Source organism: Crocodylus siamensis, chromosome 1, assembly GCF_052110815.1.
Source record: "Crocodylus siamensis isolate JL-2025a chromosome 1, ASM5211081v1, whole genome shotgun sequence".
Lineage (NCBI taxonomy): Eukaryota > Metazoa > Chordata > Crocodylia > Crocodylidae > Crocodylus > Crocodylus siamensis.
In genome coordinates, this window is record NC_143395.1 from 199,216,142 (window position 1) to 199,238,881 (window position 22,740).

Genomic DNA, 22,740 nt, shown 5'->3' on the forward strand with positions numbered 1-22,740 from the left:
AAAGGACCCCCAGCAGCATAAGTGACTGGTAGGGGGGCATGTTCCCCCCCTGACAGGGCCATCCACACCCTTGCCAGCAGCTTTTGTGGGTGCTCACCAGCCCCGTCCCTGCCACCTCCAGTGGTTTCTGCGAGTGCCTCCCCAGACTCAGGAGGCACCAGTTGCCCGTGCCCAGCAGTGAGTTTCCTCTTCCACTGCAGGAGCCACCTCAGCCTGGAGTGCGTGGCAGCTCAGCTCTGGCTTTGCCTCCAAGCCTGGTGCTGAAGCCAGAGTTGAACCGCCGCTTGCTCTGGGCCAGTATTCAAATCAAAGATGAGGCATTCCTCCCCCATGTTGTTTGGAGGAAAAAAAAGTTTGTCTTGAATTTGAGTAAATACATTATGAAGCTATTTTTGACAGTACATCTAGACACTGGTATGAATTCCTCTGGCAGGGGTATGGTGTTTTGAATCTATCTATCTATGCACACAGCTTTTTAACTGTAAGAGTGAAGTGTGCTGCCAATTTTAATTCAGAAAAATGTATACCCCAGGTATCAAAAGTTTGGGGAACACCGCACTATCACTGAATTTGTCTCCCACCATAATCAAGGAAAAGCAAATTCAGTGCAGAAATACTTTAAACTTTGAAGTAGGGTTGGAGTGTTGTTGTAGTTGTGATGGTCCAGAAAAGATATGAGGGGTAAAACTGTTGCTTCCTTTTAATTTAAAATACTGTTTGCAAAAAAGGTGAATTTTATCTGCTCTGTTCATGATTCTGAATAGGTTCCTGTGGATTCCCAGTGGGTTTAATGGGAATTATATAAGCATATTACAAACATATACATCTTGGTTCAGAAACAGTTTTGTTGACAACAGTTGCTTAATTGCTGGCTTAATTGAACAAACACAGTTTTCACCTAGTTTTTACTTCTCTTGAGAAGATACAGTTGAAGATCCTTCTACTTCAGGCTCAGGATGTCTGAGACTCAGTTAAGAGGTGAACAATGTAAATTAGCATAAATAAATGATGAGGCTGCAAAGCATTGATAAGAATGTGGGGAATGGGGGAAGGCATTTCACACCTCTTCCTTTTCCTGTCTGCCTGCTGGTTGTCTGGCTGGCTGAACCTTAATCAGGCCTTGGTTTTGCTCACACTTACTTTTGAAAGCCCTGGGGTTTTAGTGTTTCTGTAGGGCAGGGACTGCCTGCTGGTCTGTATTTGGGCATCAGTAGAACCCAGTTCCTGGTTAACTCAGTAATAAAGCATCTTCTGATCTCATAGGAATTCGTCCTTACAAATGTGAGATTTGCAACAAAGCCTTCACCCAGCGCTGCTCCCTGGAGTCCCACCTCAAAAAGATCCATGGTGTGCAGCAGCAGTATGCCTACAAGCAGCGACGAGACAAGCTCTATGTCTGTGAAGACTGCGGTTACACGGGCCCAACACAGGAGGACTTGTACCTGCATGTCAGTAATGTCCACCCCAGCAGTGCTTTCCTGAAGAAGACCTCAAAAAAGCTGGCTGCTGCCATTCAAAACAAACTGACCTGTGTCCTGCAGAGAAGTTCAAAAGAAGATGAAAAAGACCAATGAAACAGCGGATTACCTTGGTCACATACCATGAAGTTTACACTTAGGACATGTTTAATGGTTTTGAAAGGAATCTGTTTTAACCAGCCTTGATGCCTTTTTTGTTGGAGGCTGATGACATGGCTTAGAGCCTTTGTGTGAAAGATGTGACCTTGCCATGATGCATATGTCCAGGTTTTTTCTTCTTTAATGTGACAAAATGGGAAACTTTAGGGAGGTGGTGTTTCCCAGAGGATGGAGCACTAGGCTGGCACTCAGGACACCTGGATTGTATTCTTTGCTCTGCCATTGGCTTGTTGTGTGGCCTTCATACATCATCTCACCACTCCGTCCCTCAGTTTCTCCATCTGTATCATGCAAATAGTGCTCTTTGTCTCCTTCATCACCTTCTTTGAAGACTTTGGATGGAAAATACCACATAAGAGTTTGGTGTTCTTGTCAAGGGGGAAATTGTATTGAGATGGTGTTATGGATGACAGCACATATCAGGAAGTTAAGAACTGCACAGACTCTGTAGCACAAACCAAGCAATAAATATAAATCATAGTTAAGGTTGTTAGGGCACGTAGTTTCAGGTTGGCAGAAAGATCATTAAAGACATGTGAGATTTTTTTTTTCACAATCTTTTCTACTTAATGTCAATGCACCAGTTATGGGGGTGTGCATGGAAAAAAGTGCATTTCTTACTTATTTAATATATTTAGATTTTTTTTTAAGATCATGTCTGTTGCCGATGTTACTGGATGTGTAATGCTTGGTTTGGGGACGATTGCTGCATCCCAGAAATGACTTTTTTTTTACCTTGAAGTTATTAAGATTGCATTTTCAGCCTTTGCTCCATTGTAATGTAGGCTTTTGGTTATTTTTCATCTGGGAATTTTTCCTGTTTCTTTAAAAAAATGTTCATAAATGACTACTGATAAATTACACTCCTTGTGACATTTCTAATGGTTTGGAGGTAGGCAGAATCTACCTCAAATCAGCTTTCAATATACTGAACCATCCAAGACAGATTTACTAGTACAACAAAAGAAGTGAGAAGCAGCCCAAGAGAAGTAGCCAACTCAGCTTGGCTGGCAGCAAAAATAAATAAATAAATAAATAAATTTAAATGGTATGGCTAGATCTAGACCAAAGTCCCACAATTATCACTGGTTTACAGGTCTGGCATTGAGGCCTGTGTGGGAACGAGAAAAGAGGCCAGTCTTGAAATTTCAGTGTGTCTTTACCTTAAGGCAGAGATACTGGGACTTCAAGTCTGGTTGGACCAAGACTGGCAGAGACAAGACTGGACTTCAAGACTGGTAGAGACACATTGGGACTTCAAAGGCTGACCCCACCCTACCCTTCCACTTCAGTTTCTCTGGCAGGGCTGGTGTTCAGTGGAGCTGAGACAGAAGCACTGTATGGAGCCCTTCCAGCACCGATGCCCAAACTTGTACACAGCCCAGGAACCTTTAAAGACCAAGTCATTCATCAGTGAAAACTCTGGACACAGTTCCATTCTTCCTTGATGCATCTCTTGAATCTTTGGCAGCAGAGAAGACAAGATACAGGTACTAAATATTTTAAAGGATTTCTTTTTAAATTAATGTCTAAGTTAACTGATCTATACATTTTCAGACTCATTTTGCACTCACAAGGATGCTCTGTAAATTTAGGGACAACATGTATTTTGCATCACAAAGAGATTGAATACCTTTTTAGGGCAAAATGGAGCTCAACCTGAAATACAGGGTCAGGACCAGTGCCTCCATGATCATTAGTCTTAAAAATTATGCAAGATCCTGATTCTGTTCTGTAGAGATAAACATTTTCTTGATGTTTATTTGATTGCCTCAATCTTGTAGAGAGAACTTCTCAGGCTTTTTTTGGAGGGGAGCTCTAAGGTGTTTTTAAGCATTTTTTTTTAAATGAAGTGACTTGAGCAGAACTGGGGAATGTTTGGGGTCTTGGGACACTTAAAAACAAAAAGCTACTATGTAAAGAATTAGAAAATGTACTGTCCTGTGTAATAAGAAAGCTTCTGAGGAATATTTGAATAAATGGAATTCTATGTAAACAAGTATTGAAGTGAATGAGGGAACATTTGGGTTGCAAAACTTTTGACTGTAGATTAATACTCCGAAGTTTCATTGGTCCCTAACTGTGGCAGCATGATGATTCAGAGTTGAAAGCCTGCTTTAGGTTTTTAGCTTTGGTAAGAGCCACCACTAAATACCATTTATAATCAAGACTGTTCTTCTTTAGTAAGGTTAGTCTGTCTGCAAGCACATGAGTGAATATGCTTGGATTAATTCAGTCCTTAAAAGGTTTGGTTCTTTCAAATGGGCTAGCAAAATGAAACTAGTTGAATGTAATCATAATGTTACTGCTGCATAGCTAAGGGTATCCGGATGCAATTCAGGGCTTTCTGTTCATTGACACATCTGTAAGACAAGAAATGATGTCATCCACTTTAGGTGATGATAACCATTTGGCAAAAAGATAGCAAAATTCTATTGCCAACTTTATTAAACTTTCTTGAAGATTTTATTGAAATTCTGTGACAAAGATTTAGTTCACCAAACTTGACTCCACATTAAATGCCTATAAATTAAAAGAGAAAAAAAAGACCATCAGACAATACTGAAGACTAGAAAGAGATTAGCTCTAGAAGGTTGGGAAACTCCCAGCATGGCTCTTCTGTGTCTCCTAACTGTACTTCAGAGGAGTAATTCATAAAAACATCCCACAGCTGTATATAAGGGTAGCCTGGTAAAGGTAAACTGTAAAGAACACTTTAGCACATTTACTTTGAATCAAAGGGACATGAAATTTTTCAGACTGATGACATTTGTTATATAATTTGAAGCATTTAGTCTGATTGTGTGAGGCAGACAAGTAAAGGTACTGGTAAAGGGAGACAATGAAGTCCAAGTGCTGTCTTTGTCTTTGTCTCTAGTGGGTTATGGACTAGAGAAAGATCCCACACAGTTTACTGATTCGTTTGATGTGCCTGGCTGGGGGAGTATTTGGTTGATTGCACGATTTCACAATGATTGCACACTTAATTCATACAACACAATTTTATTTTAAAATTCCTTGCTTTGCATATAACACTGCTTAGCTTTAAGAAAAACTACAAATATTAAAAACACAATAACTACATAAATTAGAAACAACGCTCCAAATGCACTTCCTTCTCAAACAATGCTATAAGAATTAGTATTACAAAAACAACTACAATTACAAATAAAGGTTAAATTGGAATTAATACTATTATTTCTCATGGTATACTTACAATCCTAGAATTCTGAGAAACCAAATCCCCAGGTATACTTTCATTCTTTAGTTATGGTTTTAGGGTTGGTCTCAGCAGTGATAAGAACAAGTCCCCTTCCTTCAGTCCCACTTGGGCGCTCCGCGGCTTCAGCATTAACGGGAGTTCTTGTTCATGGAGAGGGTGGTTCAGGTGATCAGTCTGATCTGGCCTACACTTGCGATTCTTCCTTTGGTGTTCTGGAAGCGAGGTTACCTCGAAATTGGGACTGCAGGTTACAGTTTTTATTGGGTGAGTTGCCGTCTTGGGCCACTCCTACCCAAACCTGACGCTACTCCCAAATTTAGGCTCGGATCTTTTACCCAACAGATTCCTTTCCTGGGTAATCAGTTTGTCTCCTTTGGGAAATTTTCCACACCACTGCGGTGACCTCTCTTCCCAATCCCCTTTCAAAAGCCCCTAGGTTTTGATCTCTCAGAATGTTTGTTTAAGGGTCGTTTTTAGGTTAACTTTGTTAAAGGCCTCTAGAGAGAAAATTCAGAACCAAGACATTCAGTATGTAGGCAAAGACAAGCAATGGCCTAGATAAGAAGATGAACCTTGCCTTTTGTCTAAACTGGCTAAGGGGCAGTTATTATAAGAATTCAAACTATTACATTCAATATGACAGTCTGACTTATATATTCCACTTCAAGGGACAAAGTGACATTTATTTGGATTGCACTGGCATGTATCAACTCTTCTTGTGGTCCAGAACCCTACCGTACTTGGCATTGTATGAACACAGAATGAAACATGGCCTATGTCCCAAAGAACTTACAGTTTAAACTTCTGATTGTACAGCAATTGCCTGATGGGAAGGAAGTCTTAGCCCCCAACAACAGGGCTCCTGTTAATAGCTTTTGGTGTCACTTACTTTCCTTGTCCTCATATTCTGTAGCAGTGCTTCTCAACCTTTTTGACTTGAAGCACCCCCTCATAGATGTAAGGTATCCCTTGATAGACTCCGGGCACCCCCAGAAAATGCCAGCTTAGTTTTCATTTGCTTTTGACTACAGAAAAATAATAGGGCAATTTCTGTTGTAAAGAATTCAGAAAGGCCACAGCTGGTCAGGATGTTTTTGGCACTCTGGATTCCAACTTGAAATCTCTGGGTTTATCTTGTGAATCAGGTTTGTACACCTAACAGTGGTAACATTGTGTGGCACCCCACAGCACCCTTGAAAAGATCTCAAACCACTGCAGGGTACAATGGCACACTGGTTGAGAATCACCCTTCTACCATATTTTTTTAATCCAAAGTCTGGGCCGTCCCCAATTCAACATGAGGGGAAAAAAGCCCCTTGTCTTAGATTTGCGTACAAGAGTACAGCTCTGGCTCTGGCCCAGGGCAGGGAGCAATGAGGACATGCTGCCTTTGGCCTCCACCTGGTCATGCAGCAGCAGCAACAACTCTAGTCCTGGCTCTGGAGCTGGGGCCAGGGCCAGAGCTGCCACTGCTAGAACCACTGCTGTGTGGCCAGAGCCAGGCATCAGGGAGTGCAGGCACTGGAGGGAGGGCAGGCAGCAAGGAAGGCAAGTGTGGGTGGGTGGGGGAAAGAGGCCACAAGGGGCAGGCATCAGGCCACTTGATTCCTTGCCTCCCCCTCCGCTACTGCTTGCTTCACTTCAGCAGTGGGGGACAGGATAGGACACCAAGTTTAAAACAAACCTCCAAAAATTAGATTCTATACATGGCAAATTATAACAAATTTATAATTTTTTCCATGTCTAGAATCTAATTATTGGAGGATTGTCTTAGATGTGAAGCCTTGGATTTAGATAAATACAATATATATTAGGGCTGTGGATGGGAGGGGAGAGAGAGGATTTGTGTTTTTATCCAGCAATAAACTATTGTATCAACTCCCAGAATTTCCAGTAAGAGGAAGATATTTGCTACTTGCGCCTTCTGAAGGCTTTTCTGTAACCTGGGAGGCTTCCCCTCTGCACGCCCTCAGAAATGATTCCCTTCCCATCCAGAACAGGACTGTCCATGCCTTGCTCATTTCTATGGGAGCTGGGCAGTGTATTCATTCCTCTGCTGAGAACAATCTGAAGAAGGCCTGGAGGTGTCAAGCTCAGCTAGCTTTCCTATCAAAACTTAGAGCAGGCTATAGAATAAATTCAAATGGTGGGATGGGGACTTCCTTACCAGGGTACCAGGATACTTCACCTCATCTCCTCATACATGGTACCCACTTTCCAAAAGATGATATGTTACAAACTTCCTCCTATACCTTTGCTTTTCCCGTCCCATCCTTTACTAACAATAGGGCCAAAGTACTGCCCCTTGTTTTGTTTCTATGGTTTTGTTTTGCCAACTGTTTGGCTGCGAGTCCTTGGCATGCACATGCCTGCATTCCAAAGCAGTCTCCCATCCAAGTACTAATCACAGTGAGACCTGCTTAGCTCTCAAGATCAGTATGGGTACAAGCTCACAGCTGTTCATAGAATAACTTCAGGTTTTACATACACCTGGAAGTGAATGTTATTGTATTTACTTTTTAAATGGATTGCATCAAGGTTATACTATAAATTACAAAAAAGCCACAGCATAGCCCTTTGATTAAATATATTAACAAGGAAAAATGAGCTATTGTATGACTGCAAGTCTGAGGCTACATGTAAGGTATTTTCTCTCTAGCCTTATAATATATTGATATATGTTGGCATTCTTAATTAAGGTAAATTCTGATTTTTATAATAAAGAGGGGGGTGGGAGGGATATGTGCAGAAGGATCCAAAACTTCCCTAAAATTAGTTAAATAAAGCATCGAAGATTAAACAAAAATAAAACAGTGCCTAAAGTTAAGCTCCAAGGAAGGAATTTTCAAAATAGTCTAGGAGTGATTTATGTGCTCCAGTCCTACTCAGTTGATCTAATAAGATATCACATCTACCCAAAGAATCTTGCCTGCCCAGTCTTATTTAGGCAGTTAACTCATTTCTGGCCCTTAAACTTAGTAGTATAGTGAAATAGTACAATCCCCCTAACATGTCTATAATGGTATAAAGGTGCTTCCTAGCTATTCCTGTATGGAAATAAGCTAAAGGAGCTTTATCTAATCAGCAGAACTGTCTACAGTAGTTGTTGTCCAGGTACATGAATATTTTACTCAACCCCCCCCCACCACAAAAAAGAAAGAAATTACAAACACACATTACTCCTTAAGGAAATACTTAAGTTAGTTTAACAACCTGGGTAGAGCATTGGAACTTCAAGACTCACCTTCCACTGACCCGCAACCTAGGGAGCTGATCATATCCACTTGACTGTAAAAGTGTAGGATTAGCACTTCAGTGACTAATACATGGATTTAGGAAGAGTCATGGCACATGGAATCATCCATATTACTTATGAAGGTGTATTTTAAAGGAGACAAATCAACAGACAGACTTCTACACAGCCTCTGCTCCAAATTCTCCTTTGATTACCATGGGCCACATTCAGCCTGGGACACAAGATGTCACAGAGCCATCTAGTGGTCATATCAAGTATCAACAACAAGATTCTAATGAGCATCTGTTTTTGCAAACCTGAATCTTTTTTTTCCCTGTTAGGCAGCCTCTTGACTTTTATGGAATCCACAGCCACCCTAATTCTACATTAACCAACCCAAATACCTCTTAGCACCGCTGCTTTCTATTGTCTCTGCATTTAGTTATCTCTTTCTGTGTCCATCTCCGTGATTCTTACTGCTTTACCCTTCCACACAATGTTGCCCAGCACCTTGTGCAGGGGCAGGCAATTATTTTGAACTGAGGGCTGCTTACAGTTTTGGCAGGCTGTTGAGGGCTGCATGGGTAGCCCCACCCCTTGACAGGTGCCCCGCCCCCTGTTCACCATCTTGGAACTAACGTCCCAATGTCTTGGGACCAATGTCCCAGGGCCAGCACCAGAGGGGCCCAGAGTGGGGCACAGGGTGGCAGGGTTCTGTGGAGCTGGGCTGGGCTGCACCAGCAGGGAGCTGGCCTGGCTCCATAGAGCCCCTGCCAGCTGGGAGCCTGCACTCCTGCCAACTTGCTCTGGGCCCCGCCAGCACCGGCCCCAGGACATCAGTGCAGGCCCTGTGCTCCTGCTGGCTCCCTCACCTGCTCACTCCCACTGCCCCCCAGCTCTGTGGTACAGGCAGGGGGCAGCACACAGCCCCGACTCCCTGCGCGCCAGCAGGGAAGAAGCTGGTGCTGAAAAGTGGCCCCTCGCCTGCCCCACGGCCAGCACCCTGTGCTGCAGGCGCTCGCAGCCTGTGCGGGGATGTCCGAAACAGGCACATATTTTGCCCACCCCTGACCTTGTGTATTTGAACTGCCACATCCACACTGCAAGAGTGACTGCCAGGAGATACTCGCAGAACAGAACTCCTGAAAATGTTAGCATAGTAGCCCCGGGACAGCATCTAAATTTAATTTTTAGGCTTGCATGTTAGCCTCTCTACTGAATCTAATTAGATCTCAAGCAACCACCCAGTTCTGAACCAGCCAATGACACTGGGAGCCTTGTTCCATTGCATAGTCTTCCTCATTAGTATGTGCTTTGTAGAAGTTGCAAATCAGGTCCCCACATACTTGGTGTCTATGCTATCAGCATCAAAGGGATGCTATTCACATAAAAAGACACATGTTGTGAAGAGACTCAATTCCCTGTGTTACCAATACCTTGGAGACTGACAAAACCCAACTTGTTTGAAATCCAGTCTGCTTTCACTATTTATGCCATTTTGTTCCTTGTTACATTATCAAAGTGGAGAGAATACAATAAACAACAGAGTTAGTTTTATCTGGATTCAAAGTCAGTTTCACTTTCAGATACACTCTTCTGCAAGCTTAAACAAGCTCATATTTTGCTTCTATTCATTGTGAAAGGTATTCTATTGGTGTCATGCTTTATAAACTGTGCTTCAAAATTTAAACAAAGTTTCATTTCTGTTTATTTCAGTGCCCATCATATCATCCTAAAATCCCTGTGGAGTATGCACAAGTGATCCTTATTTTACAGATGGGGAAATGGGGACAGCTGTAATAAGTGATTTGCCCAGGGTCAGAGGGAGTCAGAGCCCTGGCTACAATCCAGGATATCCTGCTTCAGCTCCAAATTCAGACTGATTTCCTCTAAGCTATTCAGTTCATGTCATCATTCTTTCTCTTCTCCCCATATTCTTCAAGACGCAGCAGCCACTTAGTCCAATACTGAGAGCACAAGCCCATGTCCATGAAATGTGGATGTGCAGGGGAGCCATCTTTATAAGCCACCACAATAAGCCCACAGTTAACCTGTGATAAAAAAACATGGTATCACCAGTTGTTCACTATCAATATACACTTTCAGATGGCTGATCCAAAAGTTAAACTGAACATGTACAAATGTAGATGCATGTAAAACTAAAATAAAAAACACTCATCTCAATGGCAATGTTATTTGCAATGAAGTTTTTGGGACCAGTTTTCAAAGATCCTGAGCACCCACAATTCCAACTGACTTCAGTGGGCATTGGAGATGCTCAGCAAACTCAGCATGCGGTCCTGTGGGTCTGTAAAGCAATGGTGGTTCAATCTTTTTGCCCCACAGGCTGGATAGGCTGTGCCTGGTCCATTTCCTGGCCAGATCCAGCTGGTGGGGCCTTGATCCAGCCACCTGGGGGCATGGCCCAACCTCAGCACAGGTGTGTGGGTAGGGGGTGGGGGGAGAAGAGATTTGGGAACTTGGCAGGTTGTGGGGTTGCTTTCCTGCAGCCAAATATCCCAACCTATGAGGAGTTCCGAGGCCTGGATGCCATAACTATATGGGAGCATTTGGGCCATGGGCTGGAGGTTGAGCAATCCTATGACAGAGCATTTTGGACACTAGGTAATTACCACTGACTTTTACATTTAGCCAGCAGAGAGTCAAACAAAGGTCATTCAACAGAGCAGGAATACAGAAAGAGTGACTTCTGTATCTCCCAACTTCTTTCAGGTTTGTGAAATGAAAAAAAAACATTAAAGAGCTATTTTAAGGAACAGCATCTTTTGCTTAGCGGAATATGTCTTGGTACCACATTGGTACATGACGGGTGGTCATTTTGACTGATTGGTCATTCTAGAACAGGGCTGGGCGAAGGGCTGCTTCCCGAGTTTTGGCAAACCATTGTTCCTTGGCAGGTGCCCTGCCCCCAATTGCCATCTTGGGACTGAAAGTCCTGCCCCCTAGCCCCTGACCTTTGCCACCAGAAATCCCTCCCCTTGCTCCCCAGAAGTACTCCTTTCCACAAGGGGGTTTGCCATTTCAGACCCAGAAAAAGACCAAATTATATTTAAAAAAATCAAACATGTACTACAACATTCATTAATTTCATGTCAAAAAATATTTTTGTCCTGATTTACATGTGTTTATGTAGTATACATAGAGGTGATAGTATAATAGCTTAAAATGAATTCTTACTCTTATATATTGTGGGTAGATGGGGTATGGGGGAGAGTGTAGGTGTGTGTGGAAGGTTTGTGTGAGGGGTGGATAGGCATGAGGACTGTGTGTGTTGCATGTGTGGGGATGTCTGGGGTGTGGTTGGGTATGGGGTTTGTGGGAGACTGTGTGTGGGGGGAGGGTGGCTGGGGAAGGCGGCTGGGGAAGGCTTTGCCCACGGCCCCCCCACAACAGGCAGAGTCTCAGCTAGCCCTCCTCCAAGCTTGGGCTCTGTGCTCCGTGCTCCTACAGCTCCTGGCCTCGGCACAGACCCTGTGCTCCTGCTCATCATCACCTCCCAATCCCATCTGCCACTGCTGCCCTTCTCATGCTGCTTCCCTGTCCCCCACTCTCTCCACTCCGGCATAACATCTCAGCTGCATGGCCAAGACTGCAGGACGCAGCAGGAACTAGACCAACCCAGCTGGAATCATGCAGAGCCTGCTGAGAATCACGGGGGCTAGGTCGGTACCTTCTGAGTCCTGCAGCCTAGCACTGCAGCCAGGAACCCCCTGGTGCCAGAGTGGTGGCAGCTGCAGGCAGGAAAGCAGGGAAATGGCTGCAGCAGGTGGCAGAGGAGTGGCAGTGAATGGGTGTACAGAGTGCAATGACAGCTGAGCAGGAGAGCGAGGCCCGCACTGGCAGGGGCTCCAAGATGGGGCATGGGCGGCTGGGGCTCTCTGAAGCCAAGCTAGGCTGTGCCACTAGGGAGAGGAGGGAATCAGCCTGGCTCCATAGAGCACCTGCTGGCTCAGACCTTGCTCTCCTGGCACCCCGCTTTGGGCCCCACCAACACAGACCCTGTGCTCCTGGCCAGCTGTTGCTGTTTTCCAAGCACCTGCTCATGTCCCCCTCCCCCCGGCTTCTGCAGCCATTTCCCTGCTCCCCGCCCTGCCCACCTGCTGCTCAGGCACCACATGGTTCCCAGCTGCATTGCTGGGACTGCAGGAGACAGCCTGGCCCAGTCGTGAGGACTGCAGCAATTGCCCATGGTCCTTCCCTGCATCCTTCTCCACACACTCTTATCTGAATTTCCCTCTGGTGCAGGGAGGCAGGAACAGCCCCAGGCAGAGATGACTGTAGGTGGGTATGGGGCCTGAGGCAAATAAGCCTGTGCGAGGCCCCTTTAACACTGCGAGGGGTAGGGCCACAGCTGCTCTGCTCGGCTTCTGCCCAGCTCCGCAGGGCCCCCCAAAGCATGAGGCCCAGGGCAGTTGCCCCAGTTCACCCTTCCCCTCCCCCACCAAAGGATGGTTTTAGCCCCAGGGTCCCAAGCCAAAAAGTTCTGCTAGGGAGAGGCTTCCAGCTGGGGGGGGTGGTGGTGGGAGGGACTGCCTTGCTGCTGCAGCTGCTTAGTCCTGCTGCCAGCTCCCCCTGGGTCCTACTGCCACTGACTCCTGTCATCTCTGACAGGCAGCCAGAGGCAGATAAATATTAATTTTCTAAATTTTTTAGGGGTCCTGTGGGCCAGATAGAACGGTCTGGGAGGCCTGATCTGGCCTGCGGGCCATATTTTGCTTGCCTCAGTTCTAAAACAAGGGTGGTTAGCCTGTGGCATGGAAACAAGTGGCACAAGCAGTCTTTATGTGTAGCACATGAGTGATCAGGGACAGGGCAGGCAGCAGAAAAACTGAGAGGGCAGAAAGCAGAGGAAGAGATCAGGCAGGGAGCACAGGGCAGACAGAAGAATGGATTCAGCAGAAGGAGGACTGGACTAGCATGTGGGGAGTGTGCGGGGCTAACTTGTGGCATGCTTGCCAAAAAGGTTGGACCCCACTGTCCCAGAAAATCCTTGACTGGGAGCAGCCCCTGGCATTTTCCTTCTCATTTTTCCTCTTCAGGGCTGACACAAGGAATTATAACCCTTCAGGCCAAATAGGACTGGATCTAGCATTAAAAGGAGCCTATAAACATACATCTCTTAGTCACCTGGTAAGGGAAAGGCAAGTGCCACCCCTTACTTCAGAGAAGGATGTGACTAAATGCTTGTCAACTGCAGAGGGAAAAAGACCCTCTCTAGAAGCTACTGGGGCAGGTGTTGTTATTCCCTGTCCCTGTCTGCATGTCCTCTCAACTATTTTTACCACTTCCTACTTGCTTGCACGTGTCAATCGATCACAGAAAGCACAAGGGATCAAGACTGATCTTTTTCTCCCTTTGTACTGGCCAGGCCCTGCATTTTTGTTGTGATTTGGCCTTCCACTTCAGGATTGGGCTTTACAAAAGGGCTGGACACTTGTAGCTCCCAGTGACTTCAGTTCTTATGCCCCACTTCTGAAAATCAGGCTCTTAACAATGGGGCAGCAAAGTGGAAAGCTGCATGCTCAGCAGTGATGATGACAAAACCAGGTCAGGATGGGACAGATTTTTGGCCCAAATGTAGAAACCCTAACTACAGTTCTATACTGGAGAAGGGCAATAGCGATATGGCAACTCCTGCTCATCTCAGCAGGCAGTCAGTCCACTAACCTGGAAGTCATAATTAGCATCATGGTTTATGGCTCCAACATAGGCTGCAATCTGTAACGGGTTGTCAAATGTGTTCCGTAGAAATGGCTTTGGTTTCTCCGATGTCTTCCAGTCAATCACACATAACTGGCCCCTATACAATGTAGCAAGGGAAGGCAACATTTTACTTCACGTTAAATGACTATAATAAAAAGACATGACACGCAAACATGTTAGTCGCGAACATGTTTCTCCCAGCTCCCACTGACAAAGTGTTGCTTGTTATTACTTTGCTCTGGGTGCCACCCAGAGGTCCTCTTCAGAAGAGATGGGTTAAGTCCAGGGGACCAAGTACTACCTATGCCTGCTGCAGTTCTGGAGGACGATACTTAGGGACATGTAGCCTATTCATGGTGATAGGCTGCTACAGTGATGGGGTGAGCAGTCCCCCTGTTATCAGGACCTCTGTTTTCACATGCCTTTTTCTACTGTTGTGTTGCTGATTATGTGCCCACTCATCTCAGCAGTCTCTTCAACATCTCCCCACAAGTCCAATCAGCCTCCCAGCTACTGCTCCCCATGTCTATGAGCCATACAGTAACAAACAACCCTGACTAGCCTGCAAGCTATCACTTTGGACAATACTTAATTTTATACAAGAACACTCATCTCACCGATACTCAGCCACACAATCTACCAGGCCCAGATATTGAAGAGTCTCATGCTGGACAGCACTTTCAAGAGCTTTTACTCCACTCATCTCTCTCAGGACATGTTGCACGCTTTCCACATAGCCAGAGACAATGACATCTTCCAGCTCCTGCTGAGGGACCTCTCTAGACTGAAATATATGTTCCAAGGCTGCATGAAAGAGCGTCCCTTGAAGGAGGATGTCTAAAAAACATGACAACAAAAACCATCTTTAAGACCCTACTCTTAATACACAACAGGTATGTCTACACAAGATGTTTACTGCGGAGCTGCCTAATTAGTTCTGCGGTAAAGTCTCCACTTCTACACATGCAGCCCTATTAAGCCACAGTAAACTAATAAATGCCACCATAAATTAGTAGTTGTAAATACAACAAAGCAAAATCAGTTTTTCTGTTCAGCATAAATTCATATATGTATTGTACCATTTACCTTGCTCTAGCTATAACAAAAATAATTAGCATCCCCATGGTTAGACATTGCAGCATGCCTTTGCTGCTTTAGTTTTGATGCCTTTTCAGAAATAAGAAAACCTAATGGAAAGTTTTACATACTGAAGTTCATAACTGCAAAAAACACTTCAGCATATAAATCAGGCCATATGGCTTTCCAAATGCTTGTTGATTCAGAGCACCATTAAGCCAATATATTGTAGCTAGAGCCCTAGGCCTATTAAGCTAGGTGGCGTATTTAGAGGAATTGGCCAGCGGGCACTGGGGTTTGCTTTCCAGTTCTGAGTACATGAATACAAATATCAGAGTCTGCAGAACTGTCATGTCCAAGATCCTAGAATTCTGAGCATCCTAAGACCCTTAGATAATTATTGTTAGGCTGGAAGATTACACCAACAATTTTATGCCCACACATGCAGAAAAGTATCACTAAAAGCATCCGCCATGTTCCACAGATATTTCCCACCTCACTTACCTCCTGCTGATTCTAGCAAATACTACCACAAACAGTGGAATGGAGTCTACAAGGAAAAGCATAGGAACCTTCAACTCTTACTCCACTCTGCCATTAAATACTGACCCAGCCCATCATGTTTATAACTGCTATAGTTAGACTTACTTTTGTTGTACTCTGCAAAACCATCTTCTCCAAGTTTCAGTATCATCTGCTGTTTCCACCTCTTCAGGTAAAAGGCCTGTTCTTCAGGCATGGTCTGCTGAAGGATACTTGTCACACTGGGTATGCTGTGCTTTCCTAAACTAACTTTCAGTGGAAGCCTTGGGTTACTGGTTAGAGGCAAAGTTTTCTTACTGGGATTTAATAGAGGGACCCAGTTCTTTGGAGTTTTTGCTTCAGCAGCCTTATCTGGAGACCTGCATTTAATCACTGGTCCATATATCAAACTATCTTCTTTAAATAATGTTTCTGGGTTTCGAGGCCTATCTTTGAAAGATGTGACAGAGCGGTGCAGGTCCTTGTATTTTTTGCTAACCTGTTCATAACCATCTTTCTTGTTGCTCTGGAGAGAGGTAGAGGTAACAAGAAAAGCATGGGGGACCTGTTTTTTAGAAAAATGTTCTGTCAACAGCATTTTTTGTACCCCACATTTTCTTGTAAATAGCTGGAGTGATTTGATTCCCCAAAGCTGCATTTGTATACGGGTAGGCTTACTGTTTTCTTTCTTCTATTAGGTACTTTCAAAATCTTCTATAACATCCAACTGTAGAATAAAAACCCTGTCATTTAGAGAGTTACTGTAATTTATTATTAGGAAGGTATCTTCTCTCTCAAAAACAAAAACAAAAAAAAGTTGCACTATATGTAGTCATGCATTCAAATAAACAGTAGTATAACATACTTTTGAGTTAATTGAGTAACATGGAGAAGTCAAAGCAGATGCCAAGTGAAAATATGAAACATGGGAAAAGATATGCTTTCACAAAGACTTGCAATGAGATAGATAGAGAAGATTGCTGTAAGTAGCAGAAGCTGCAGTGGGAAAAAAAGGGCTTTTTACAATAGGAACAGAAGCATTTGACTCCAGAAAGGGGACACTTCTAATGAATGAGAAGAGAGAGAAATTGGTAAGTTGGGGACGGAGAACGAAGCAAGGAACTTGAGAGGAAAGTTTGAGTGGATCCGTAAAGGAGAAGACAGGCTACAGCATTATGGACATGCTGGAATCTGGAGAGCCAAGACATGGAGAGCCCTAAAAGAAAGGAGATAAACATGGCACATTTACATACTTTAAATACAATTTTAGGGGAACATGGATTTTTTTTCAACTGAAATTTGGATTTTTTTCCTAGCCCAATGTTAAAAAAATAGGCCTATTTCATTCTAACACATTCTAGCAAATTTCTCTAATAAGGGCTGCAGACTACACTGTCTAGCTTATGGCCTGGCTTTTACACTGCATTTGCCATTTTAGACCCCAATCCTGCAAACTTATGCATGTGTTTAGATTTTAGGCATGTGAATGGCTGCATTGAAATAAAAAGGATTCCCACGGCACTTGAAGTTACTTGCAAAGAAAACATACAGGTAATGCATGTCACAGGCTATCACCAGCCTTTGTTCTTAAAACATTCTGGCATTTTTTTTTCTTTCACTGAATGTCCCATACAGTGCTGCAAGAACTGTCCAAATATTAGGGACTTTGGAGACAAAAAGGGAAAGGCTCCAATCTTAAGCTATTCTGGGCAAGCAAATCTTTGTACTAATGTAGCACACCAATGACACCCACAGGACTCTTTGCAGGTGCAGGCTGCATCACGGGACAATTTGCAAGGTTGGGACCAAATATACAGCTCTACAGATGGAACAATCCCAATGACAAAGGGGCAGAAGCTTATTTAGCCTCATTAAGAGCTATTTGTAAGCACAATTTATCATTGTGAGACTTGCTAATGATTTTAGCATTATATAGCGAGTTGTGCAAAACAGAATACAAGTTGTTCCATCCCAGAAGTGTTTGCATTTTTTTTATAGTATAAAGTTGCTTTTCATGATAATGTAACATCTAATTTGCAAGCCAAATTAATTTACTGACTGTCTAGTTCATTTAGTTAATGGTATTTTTTTTATTCCGAGTAAAAGTGAGGAACCTTATAAGGAACGCTTTCTAACCATTTTGAAAAATGAAAATGTGCATTTTCTCTTTTTTAAACAGTATACTGTACAGCAGAAAGACAATATACAAGCAGTTCTACTTAAAAAAAAGGGTTCAGCTAAATCAAGTTGTATTTGTCCTTTTTCAGTGTGCACCAATGGGAAACTGACACAGGTTTTGCTTTAAGCATGTTGACATTCAGACTCCTGCCAAGCTTCTTCACTGCTCGCACACAAGAATCAAGCAGTCAGGTGAAGCAGGGAAGAGCAGATCAATCAATTTAAACCATTTTATCATGATGACACAGTGTGCAAGTGCTGCCACCAATAAATCAGTCAAGTGTACTGGGCAGTTTCACAGTAGCAATGGGTTAGAAGGGTTTTGTGCAGCTGGCTAAATTCTGGCCAGTTCATATCTCACTGAAATTAATTGAGGAATACACCTCTTGAGCAAAACCTAAAATAAAGATCAATTCTGCATTAGTTTTTATTTTGAATCAACAGCAACATGTCATCCAATACAGTCTTACTCTTTGTACAATACAGAGGCTGCCCACTTTCTATTCAGCAAGAAACCTGTGATGTTTTTCATAGTGCATGAGGAAGTACGTATCATCAAAACCAATTTTGTTTCAGGACTTTCAAATCCTTCTTAGATTATACTTATACTTCCTTATACTTATATAAGCCTTATACTTCCTGGTCTCTATTGCCAGCTTAATCTTAACAAATTCTCTCTTTGTGAAGAAGCTTTCTGGGTCTTCTCTTTACTATATAATTAAATATATGTCCACTTGCATGAAGTTTCTCTAAGGGGATTTAAAGCAATTGGTTCTTTCCCAAAGGCATTCTAAGTCCCATCTTATGTTCTGAGTGCAGTTTATTTTGTTCTTTTTTCAAACATAATTATTCCCAGTCTCTGACTGGGGCTGGTTACCTGATAGAATTTGTCATTGGCTGGATAAAGAGTAATATGGGCAAAAAATGACACAGGCATAAATTTTGAAAACTGTTTGGATTTACTACCTGCTAGATGAGATAAGAAGTGGCAAAGGTAGAAACCTGCTACCTTAGGAAGGTCAGATTTGTTACAAGCAGCAATTTGTTTCAGGGAGCTAAAGCTTCATCACAAAAGGTATCTGTTGTCCTGAGGGGTGTACCTACACATTAAGTTATTCAAGAATAAGTGGGTGAATCTAAACTAGAAAACAGTACTTTTATTCTGGAATCGGAGCATCCCACGTGGAATTATTCAGGAACAGGTGTTTTGATTTAAAGCTTACAACTGACCTTGCTTCAGAATAATTTTCATGGCTGGAAGATTTTGCTTATATCATCAGCCTTGTTCAAGGGTTTGCAGCAAGTCAGTAGCTTTCAAGCTACTACACCTTTGTTAGTTGACCTCAAGTGTGTGACCTACAGAAGATATAAAGCCTTACTTATCCTAGGAACTAAATACGGCTGTTTTTCACAGGTGTATATTCAATAGCTTGAATTTCACGTGTTGCACAATGGTGAGGGTTATGTGTAAAGATCCCAGGATCACTTGTCAAAGAAAAGCTCGATACTAGGGTTGGGCAAAATGGCAGATCTGGCTGGCAGCCCATTTCCCAGCAATCCCTGCCCATGTCACTGCGGCCAGTTTCCATGGAGACCTCAGCAGTGGTGGCATCATGACAGCATGAGGCTAGGGTTTCCATGGAGACCAGCTCCAGTGGTGCTGGTAGGGTGTGCAGCTAGACAGGGAGCTGCCTCGGGGCTGGCATCTTGTAGTGGTGAAAAGTGGTCTGGAACCAGGCCAGAGCCACAGTCTGCTGCCCTAATGCCCCTGCCTGAGATGGGCGGACACACAATAGCAGCCCTGCCCAGCTCCAGACCATGTGGTCACCGCTGCCAGATCTCAGCCCTGGAGCAGCTCCCTTTCCAGCTGTGCACCCTACTAGTGCAGTTGGGTCCAGTCTCCATGGAAACCCTGGCCCTGCAGTGCTGCTGCTCCTGGGGTCTCCATGGAAACCGGCCACAACAACACAAGCAGGGGCTGCTGGGAAATAGAGTCGGCTGCAGGCCTGATCCAGCCCATGGGCTGGACTTCGCCCACTTCTGCTCTATACTCATTACCAGGGATCCTGGTTTTCCCTGATAAAAAAAATCCCCAATTTTCCAATTAAAAAAAAGTAACCCAAAAATCCACATTCTTCCGTGATTAAACTGAAACACCACTAATACATGGATACATATATAGAGGCATTTAATTTTGATAAGTTGGGTTAATTTTTTTAAATCAGAGAAAACCAGGACCCTGCTTATTACTAAGACTAGAATTTAGGGGGAAATTTCAAAGGAGATAGTGACACAAAACAACATTCACAGAAAGGTTTCTGAGGACACTTGCTACTTTCTTACAGCAGCTATAAACCCCCCACAAAACATTACCCCCCCAACAAACAAAAAAAACCCAACTAGGTGCCAAGGCCACACTTTCCCAAAGGCCAAGCGCTGCCTCACTGAGTGTGGTTCCCACTGCTGTGCACTGTCCCACAGAAACAGCAGCTGAGAGGGCTGCCACCCTGCTCAGTCCTTGGGGGCAAACACCTTGGCTGAACCACAGCTCCTTGGGCATGCTCTCCCAGCACAGCTGGCAGCAGGACAGTTCAGTGGCGACCAACATGTGGCATGCATGCCCCAGTGTTGCCAAGTTTTAAATATGTAGGGGTGTACCGACAAAGATGTTTTGGGACAATACCGATGGCTGATTATTAACGAGCCACGTCAGCCAATGCCAATCTGATTGCCGATATACAGCCCCACAGCTTGGAGCAGCGTCCGGCTGGTAAGTCTGCAGGGAGCAAGGGGCATGGTGGGGACTGATTACAGCTCTGACAGTGCAGGAGGGAGTGGGGCGGGGGCAGGGACGAGGGCTGCACAACTGGGGTGGGGCACAACTGGGGTGTAGCTTGTGCAGGGGGCCGCAGGGGTGAGGCAGCCAGCTTCTGCTGCTGTGCACATCCCAGGGGAGGCATAGGGGGCATGTGCCCCCCGGGTCTTTCTGTGGGATGAGGGTGGGCTGCCTGCTTGGGACTCGTACCAGCCTCTTCCTGGTGTGGGGGAGTGAATGGGGGCTGAGTTAGGGCTGTGCTCAGGGCAGGCAGTGGTGGCACTGGGAGGGGGATGCTACAGTGAATTTTGTGGTGGCTGTAGCCTCTCCTCCCCATAGCCTCCCTTCCCAGTGCCGCTGCTGCCTGCCCTGCCTGCATCCCTGATCTTGCCCCACCCACTGGGAAGAGCCTGGTGCTGCCCCTGGCACTGAATGGGCAGCTCACTCTCACCCCATGCACAGATCTGGGGAGCATGTGCTCTCCATGCCTCCCTCGGGATGCATGCAGCAGTGGGTACACCTCCCCTTCCCACCTACAACGCCATCCCATGCCTTGTTCTGCCCATGCAGCCTCTGCTTCAGCCCCACTCTCCCCCACACCATGGGGGCCTCAATCTGCACTCCCATATTCCTTCCCTCCCACAGACTTACCAGCCGGATGCTGCTCTCTAAGCTGCCGGACTGCTTTCCTGGCCGCATGCATGCACATGGCATTTATTGGCAATATTATCAGCCACATCAGCCAAAAAAAGCGAATTGCCAATAATGTCAATTTTCCTTTTATTGGTGCCAATACAATATGGACCAATGTATCTATGTAAATATGAAATGATTGCACTGGAAGCTCAAAATTATTTTATTTACTGAAAAACTATTGTATGCTAACTAAAGGTACAAATAAGTCTTCTTATTTACTTTATATTGCTCATTGTGTGTTATCAGTGACTGAGTGAGACTGAGTCATCAAAGTGGAGGCATTTCTGTACTTCCAGGCAGGCAGTCACAGCAAACTTAAGATCAAACATCGTTTCTGTACTGGTCTAATACCCCAGCGCAACTGGATTTAAATTGCAGTGTGTAGTGGAGCATGCACCCCAGTCTGAATGCTGACAGGACTCCCCTATGAGTCTCATAGTTACTCTCCCACTGGCCAGTTTCTAGAAGGATCTGAGCAACATGTCTATTTTATGGAATTGGGGGACTAGCTCACTCTTGCAGCCTTTGGCTGAGGGCAAGTGAAACTTGGGGGGGCACTCGAACCCCAAGCCCCCGGGTTTGGGCCTGCACATAGGATGCCCGCTGCTGGATTTGGAAGTAGCTGAAGCTCCGGGCTAAAAAGTCTGGGGTGCAGGATATTTGCTGGTTGCAGTGCCACATATGGTGTTTGAACGATTGAGCCTTGCTTAATCAAAAGGAGTTGGGCTAATTTGACCTGGAACGTGAAATATTTTCCAAAATATTAAACAAAAGACAGCAAACCCAAAAGCCAGTTAAGAGTCCTTAAGAGTGACTTGGGTGTGGCACATTCTACATCAATGAGCTGTCTACAGATGGTCTATGCTCTTCCAGGACGAAGTCATTGTGCAACCTGTGGAACTCTTCCAGGAAGAGCTCAAACCAACTGCAGATGCTTCCTCAGCCTGACCAAGGGTGTTTGCACCCGAGAGCTTGCCAACTATCTGAGTTGGTCTAATAAAAGAGATCGGATTCACTCAAAAAATCTTAGACCAACACGGCTGCAGCCTACACCCCTCGTGCATTTTGAACACTTTAACTATTACTGATCGTACAAGGGCTGACATGACCGTATAGCCGGCAACACCGGTGCGCCCCGAGCGCGGGGGCACACAGCAGCGGGGCAGAGAGCGGAAAGCCGAGCAGGGCCCAGGCAGGGAGCGGCACGCACCGCGCTGCAGGGACCTCGCGCCCAGCGCTGGGGGTCTGTAGTCCCCAGGGGACACCCCCACCTTACCTATGGCCGGCTCCGTACCGCCGCATGCAGTCCTTCTCCCGCCAGTGCCGGCCGCGGGTGCGGCCTGCCGGGACTTGTAGTCCACAGCCCGCTACCCGTTTACGAGCCCCTTCCCACCGCGGACTAGAAGTCCCGCCATGCCCTTTGGGGCGCCGCGCAGAACAGGGATTGGTGGCGGTGGGGATGACGTTATGGGAATGCCGCAAGGGAACGGTTTTTTTTAAATATCTCCGCCATCTTAAGTGAGGGTAAGACCTTTCATGGCGCCTCGCCTTCTTGCCTTCGCATAATCCTCCCGCCCGGCTCTAAGATGGCTTCCCGAAGGCTTTCCTTTGGTGGGGGGGTGCCTGCGGGCCA

General features: G+C 45.0%; 2 protein-coding genes across 7 annotated transcripts in view; one reads left to right on the forward strand and one right to left on the reverse strand.

Annotated features, from left to right (window-relative positions):
- The window catches only part of OVOL2 (ovo like zinc finger 2), a 23,842-nt gene extending 13,894 nt beyond the window's left edge, over positions 1 to 9,948 (forward strand). The window contains exons 4-5 of one of the 2 annotated variants that reach the window (XR_016443023.1): positions 1,264 to 3,127; positions 9,812 to 9,948. Coding sequence is in view for 1 of the 2 variants with exons in the window: in XM_090052242.1 (XP_089908368.1) it covers positions 1,264 to 1,574 (311 nt within the window). In the remaining variant the exon portion in view is untranslated. Of the gene's footprint in view, positions 1 to 1,263; positions 9,646 to 9,811 lie in introns of those variants that run through there. The other variant, XM_090052242.1, reaches the window with a different exon arrangement.
- Positions 9,786 to 22,538, reverse strand: MGME1 (mitochondrial genome maintenance exonuclease 1). 5 transcript variants are annotated; one of them, XM_090052286.1, is made up of 6 exons: positions 22,384 to 22,529; positions 18,827 to 18,952; positions 15,545 to 16,145; positions 14,437 to 14,656; positions 13,784 to 13,916; positions 9,786 to 10,146 (listed from the first exon to the last, which is right to left on the reverse strand). In XM_090052286.1, exons 3-6 carry the CDS (start codon positions 16,074 to 16,076, stop codon positions 9,994 to 9,996), a joined length of 1,038 nt encoding a protein of 345 aa, XP_089908412.1. In that variant the 5' UTR covers positions 16,077 to 16,145; positions 18,827 to 18,952; positions 22,384 to 22,529; the 3' UTR covers positions 9,786 to 9,993. The 5 variants fall into 5 exon arrangements, with proteins under 5 accessions (XP_089908412.1, XP_089908395.1, XP_089908402.1 ...); XM_090052269.1 differs by lacking the exon at positions 18,827 to 18,952 and having other exon boundaries at positions 22,384 to 22,538; XM_090052276.1 differs by lacking the exon at positions 18,827 to 18,952 and having other exon boundaries at positions 15,545 to 16,161; positions 22,384 to 22,533.
- Between the last annotated feature and the right edge of the window lie 202 nt (positions 22,539 to 22,740).

Bases quoted from the DNA above. Each gene is read 5' to 3' on its own strand.
- MGME1 (XM_090052269.1), bottom strand. From the start codon at position 16,076: ATGCAGCTTTGGGGAATCAAATCACTCCAGCTATTTACAAGAAAATGT. The intron at 14,657-15,544 runs GTAAGTCTAACT...CATGTTTTTTAG, and splicing joins TTTTGCAGAGTACAACAAAA to ACATCCTCCTTCAAGGGACG. The intron at 13,917-14,436 runs GTGAGATGAGTG...TACATTGTATAG, and splicing joins GATTGTGTGGCTGAGTATCG to GGGCCAGTTATGTGTGATTG.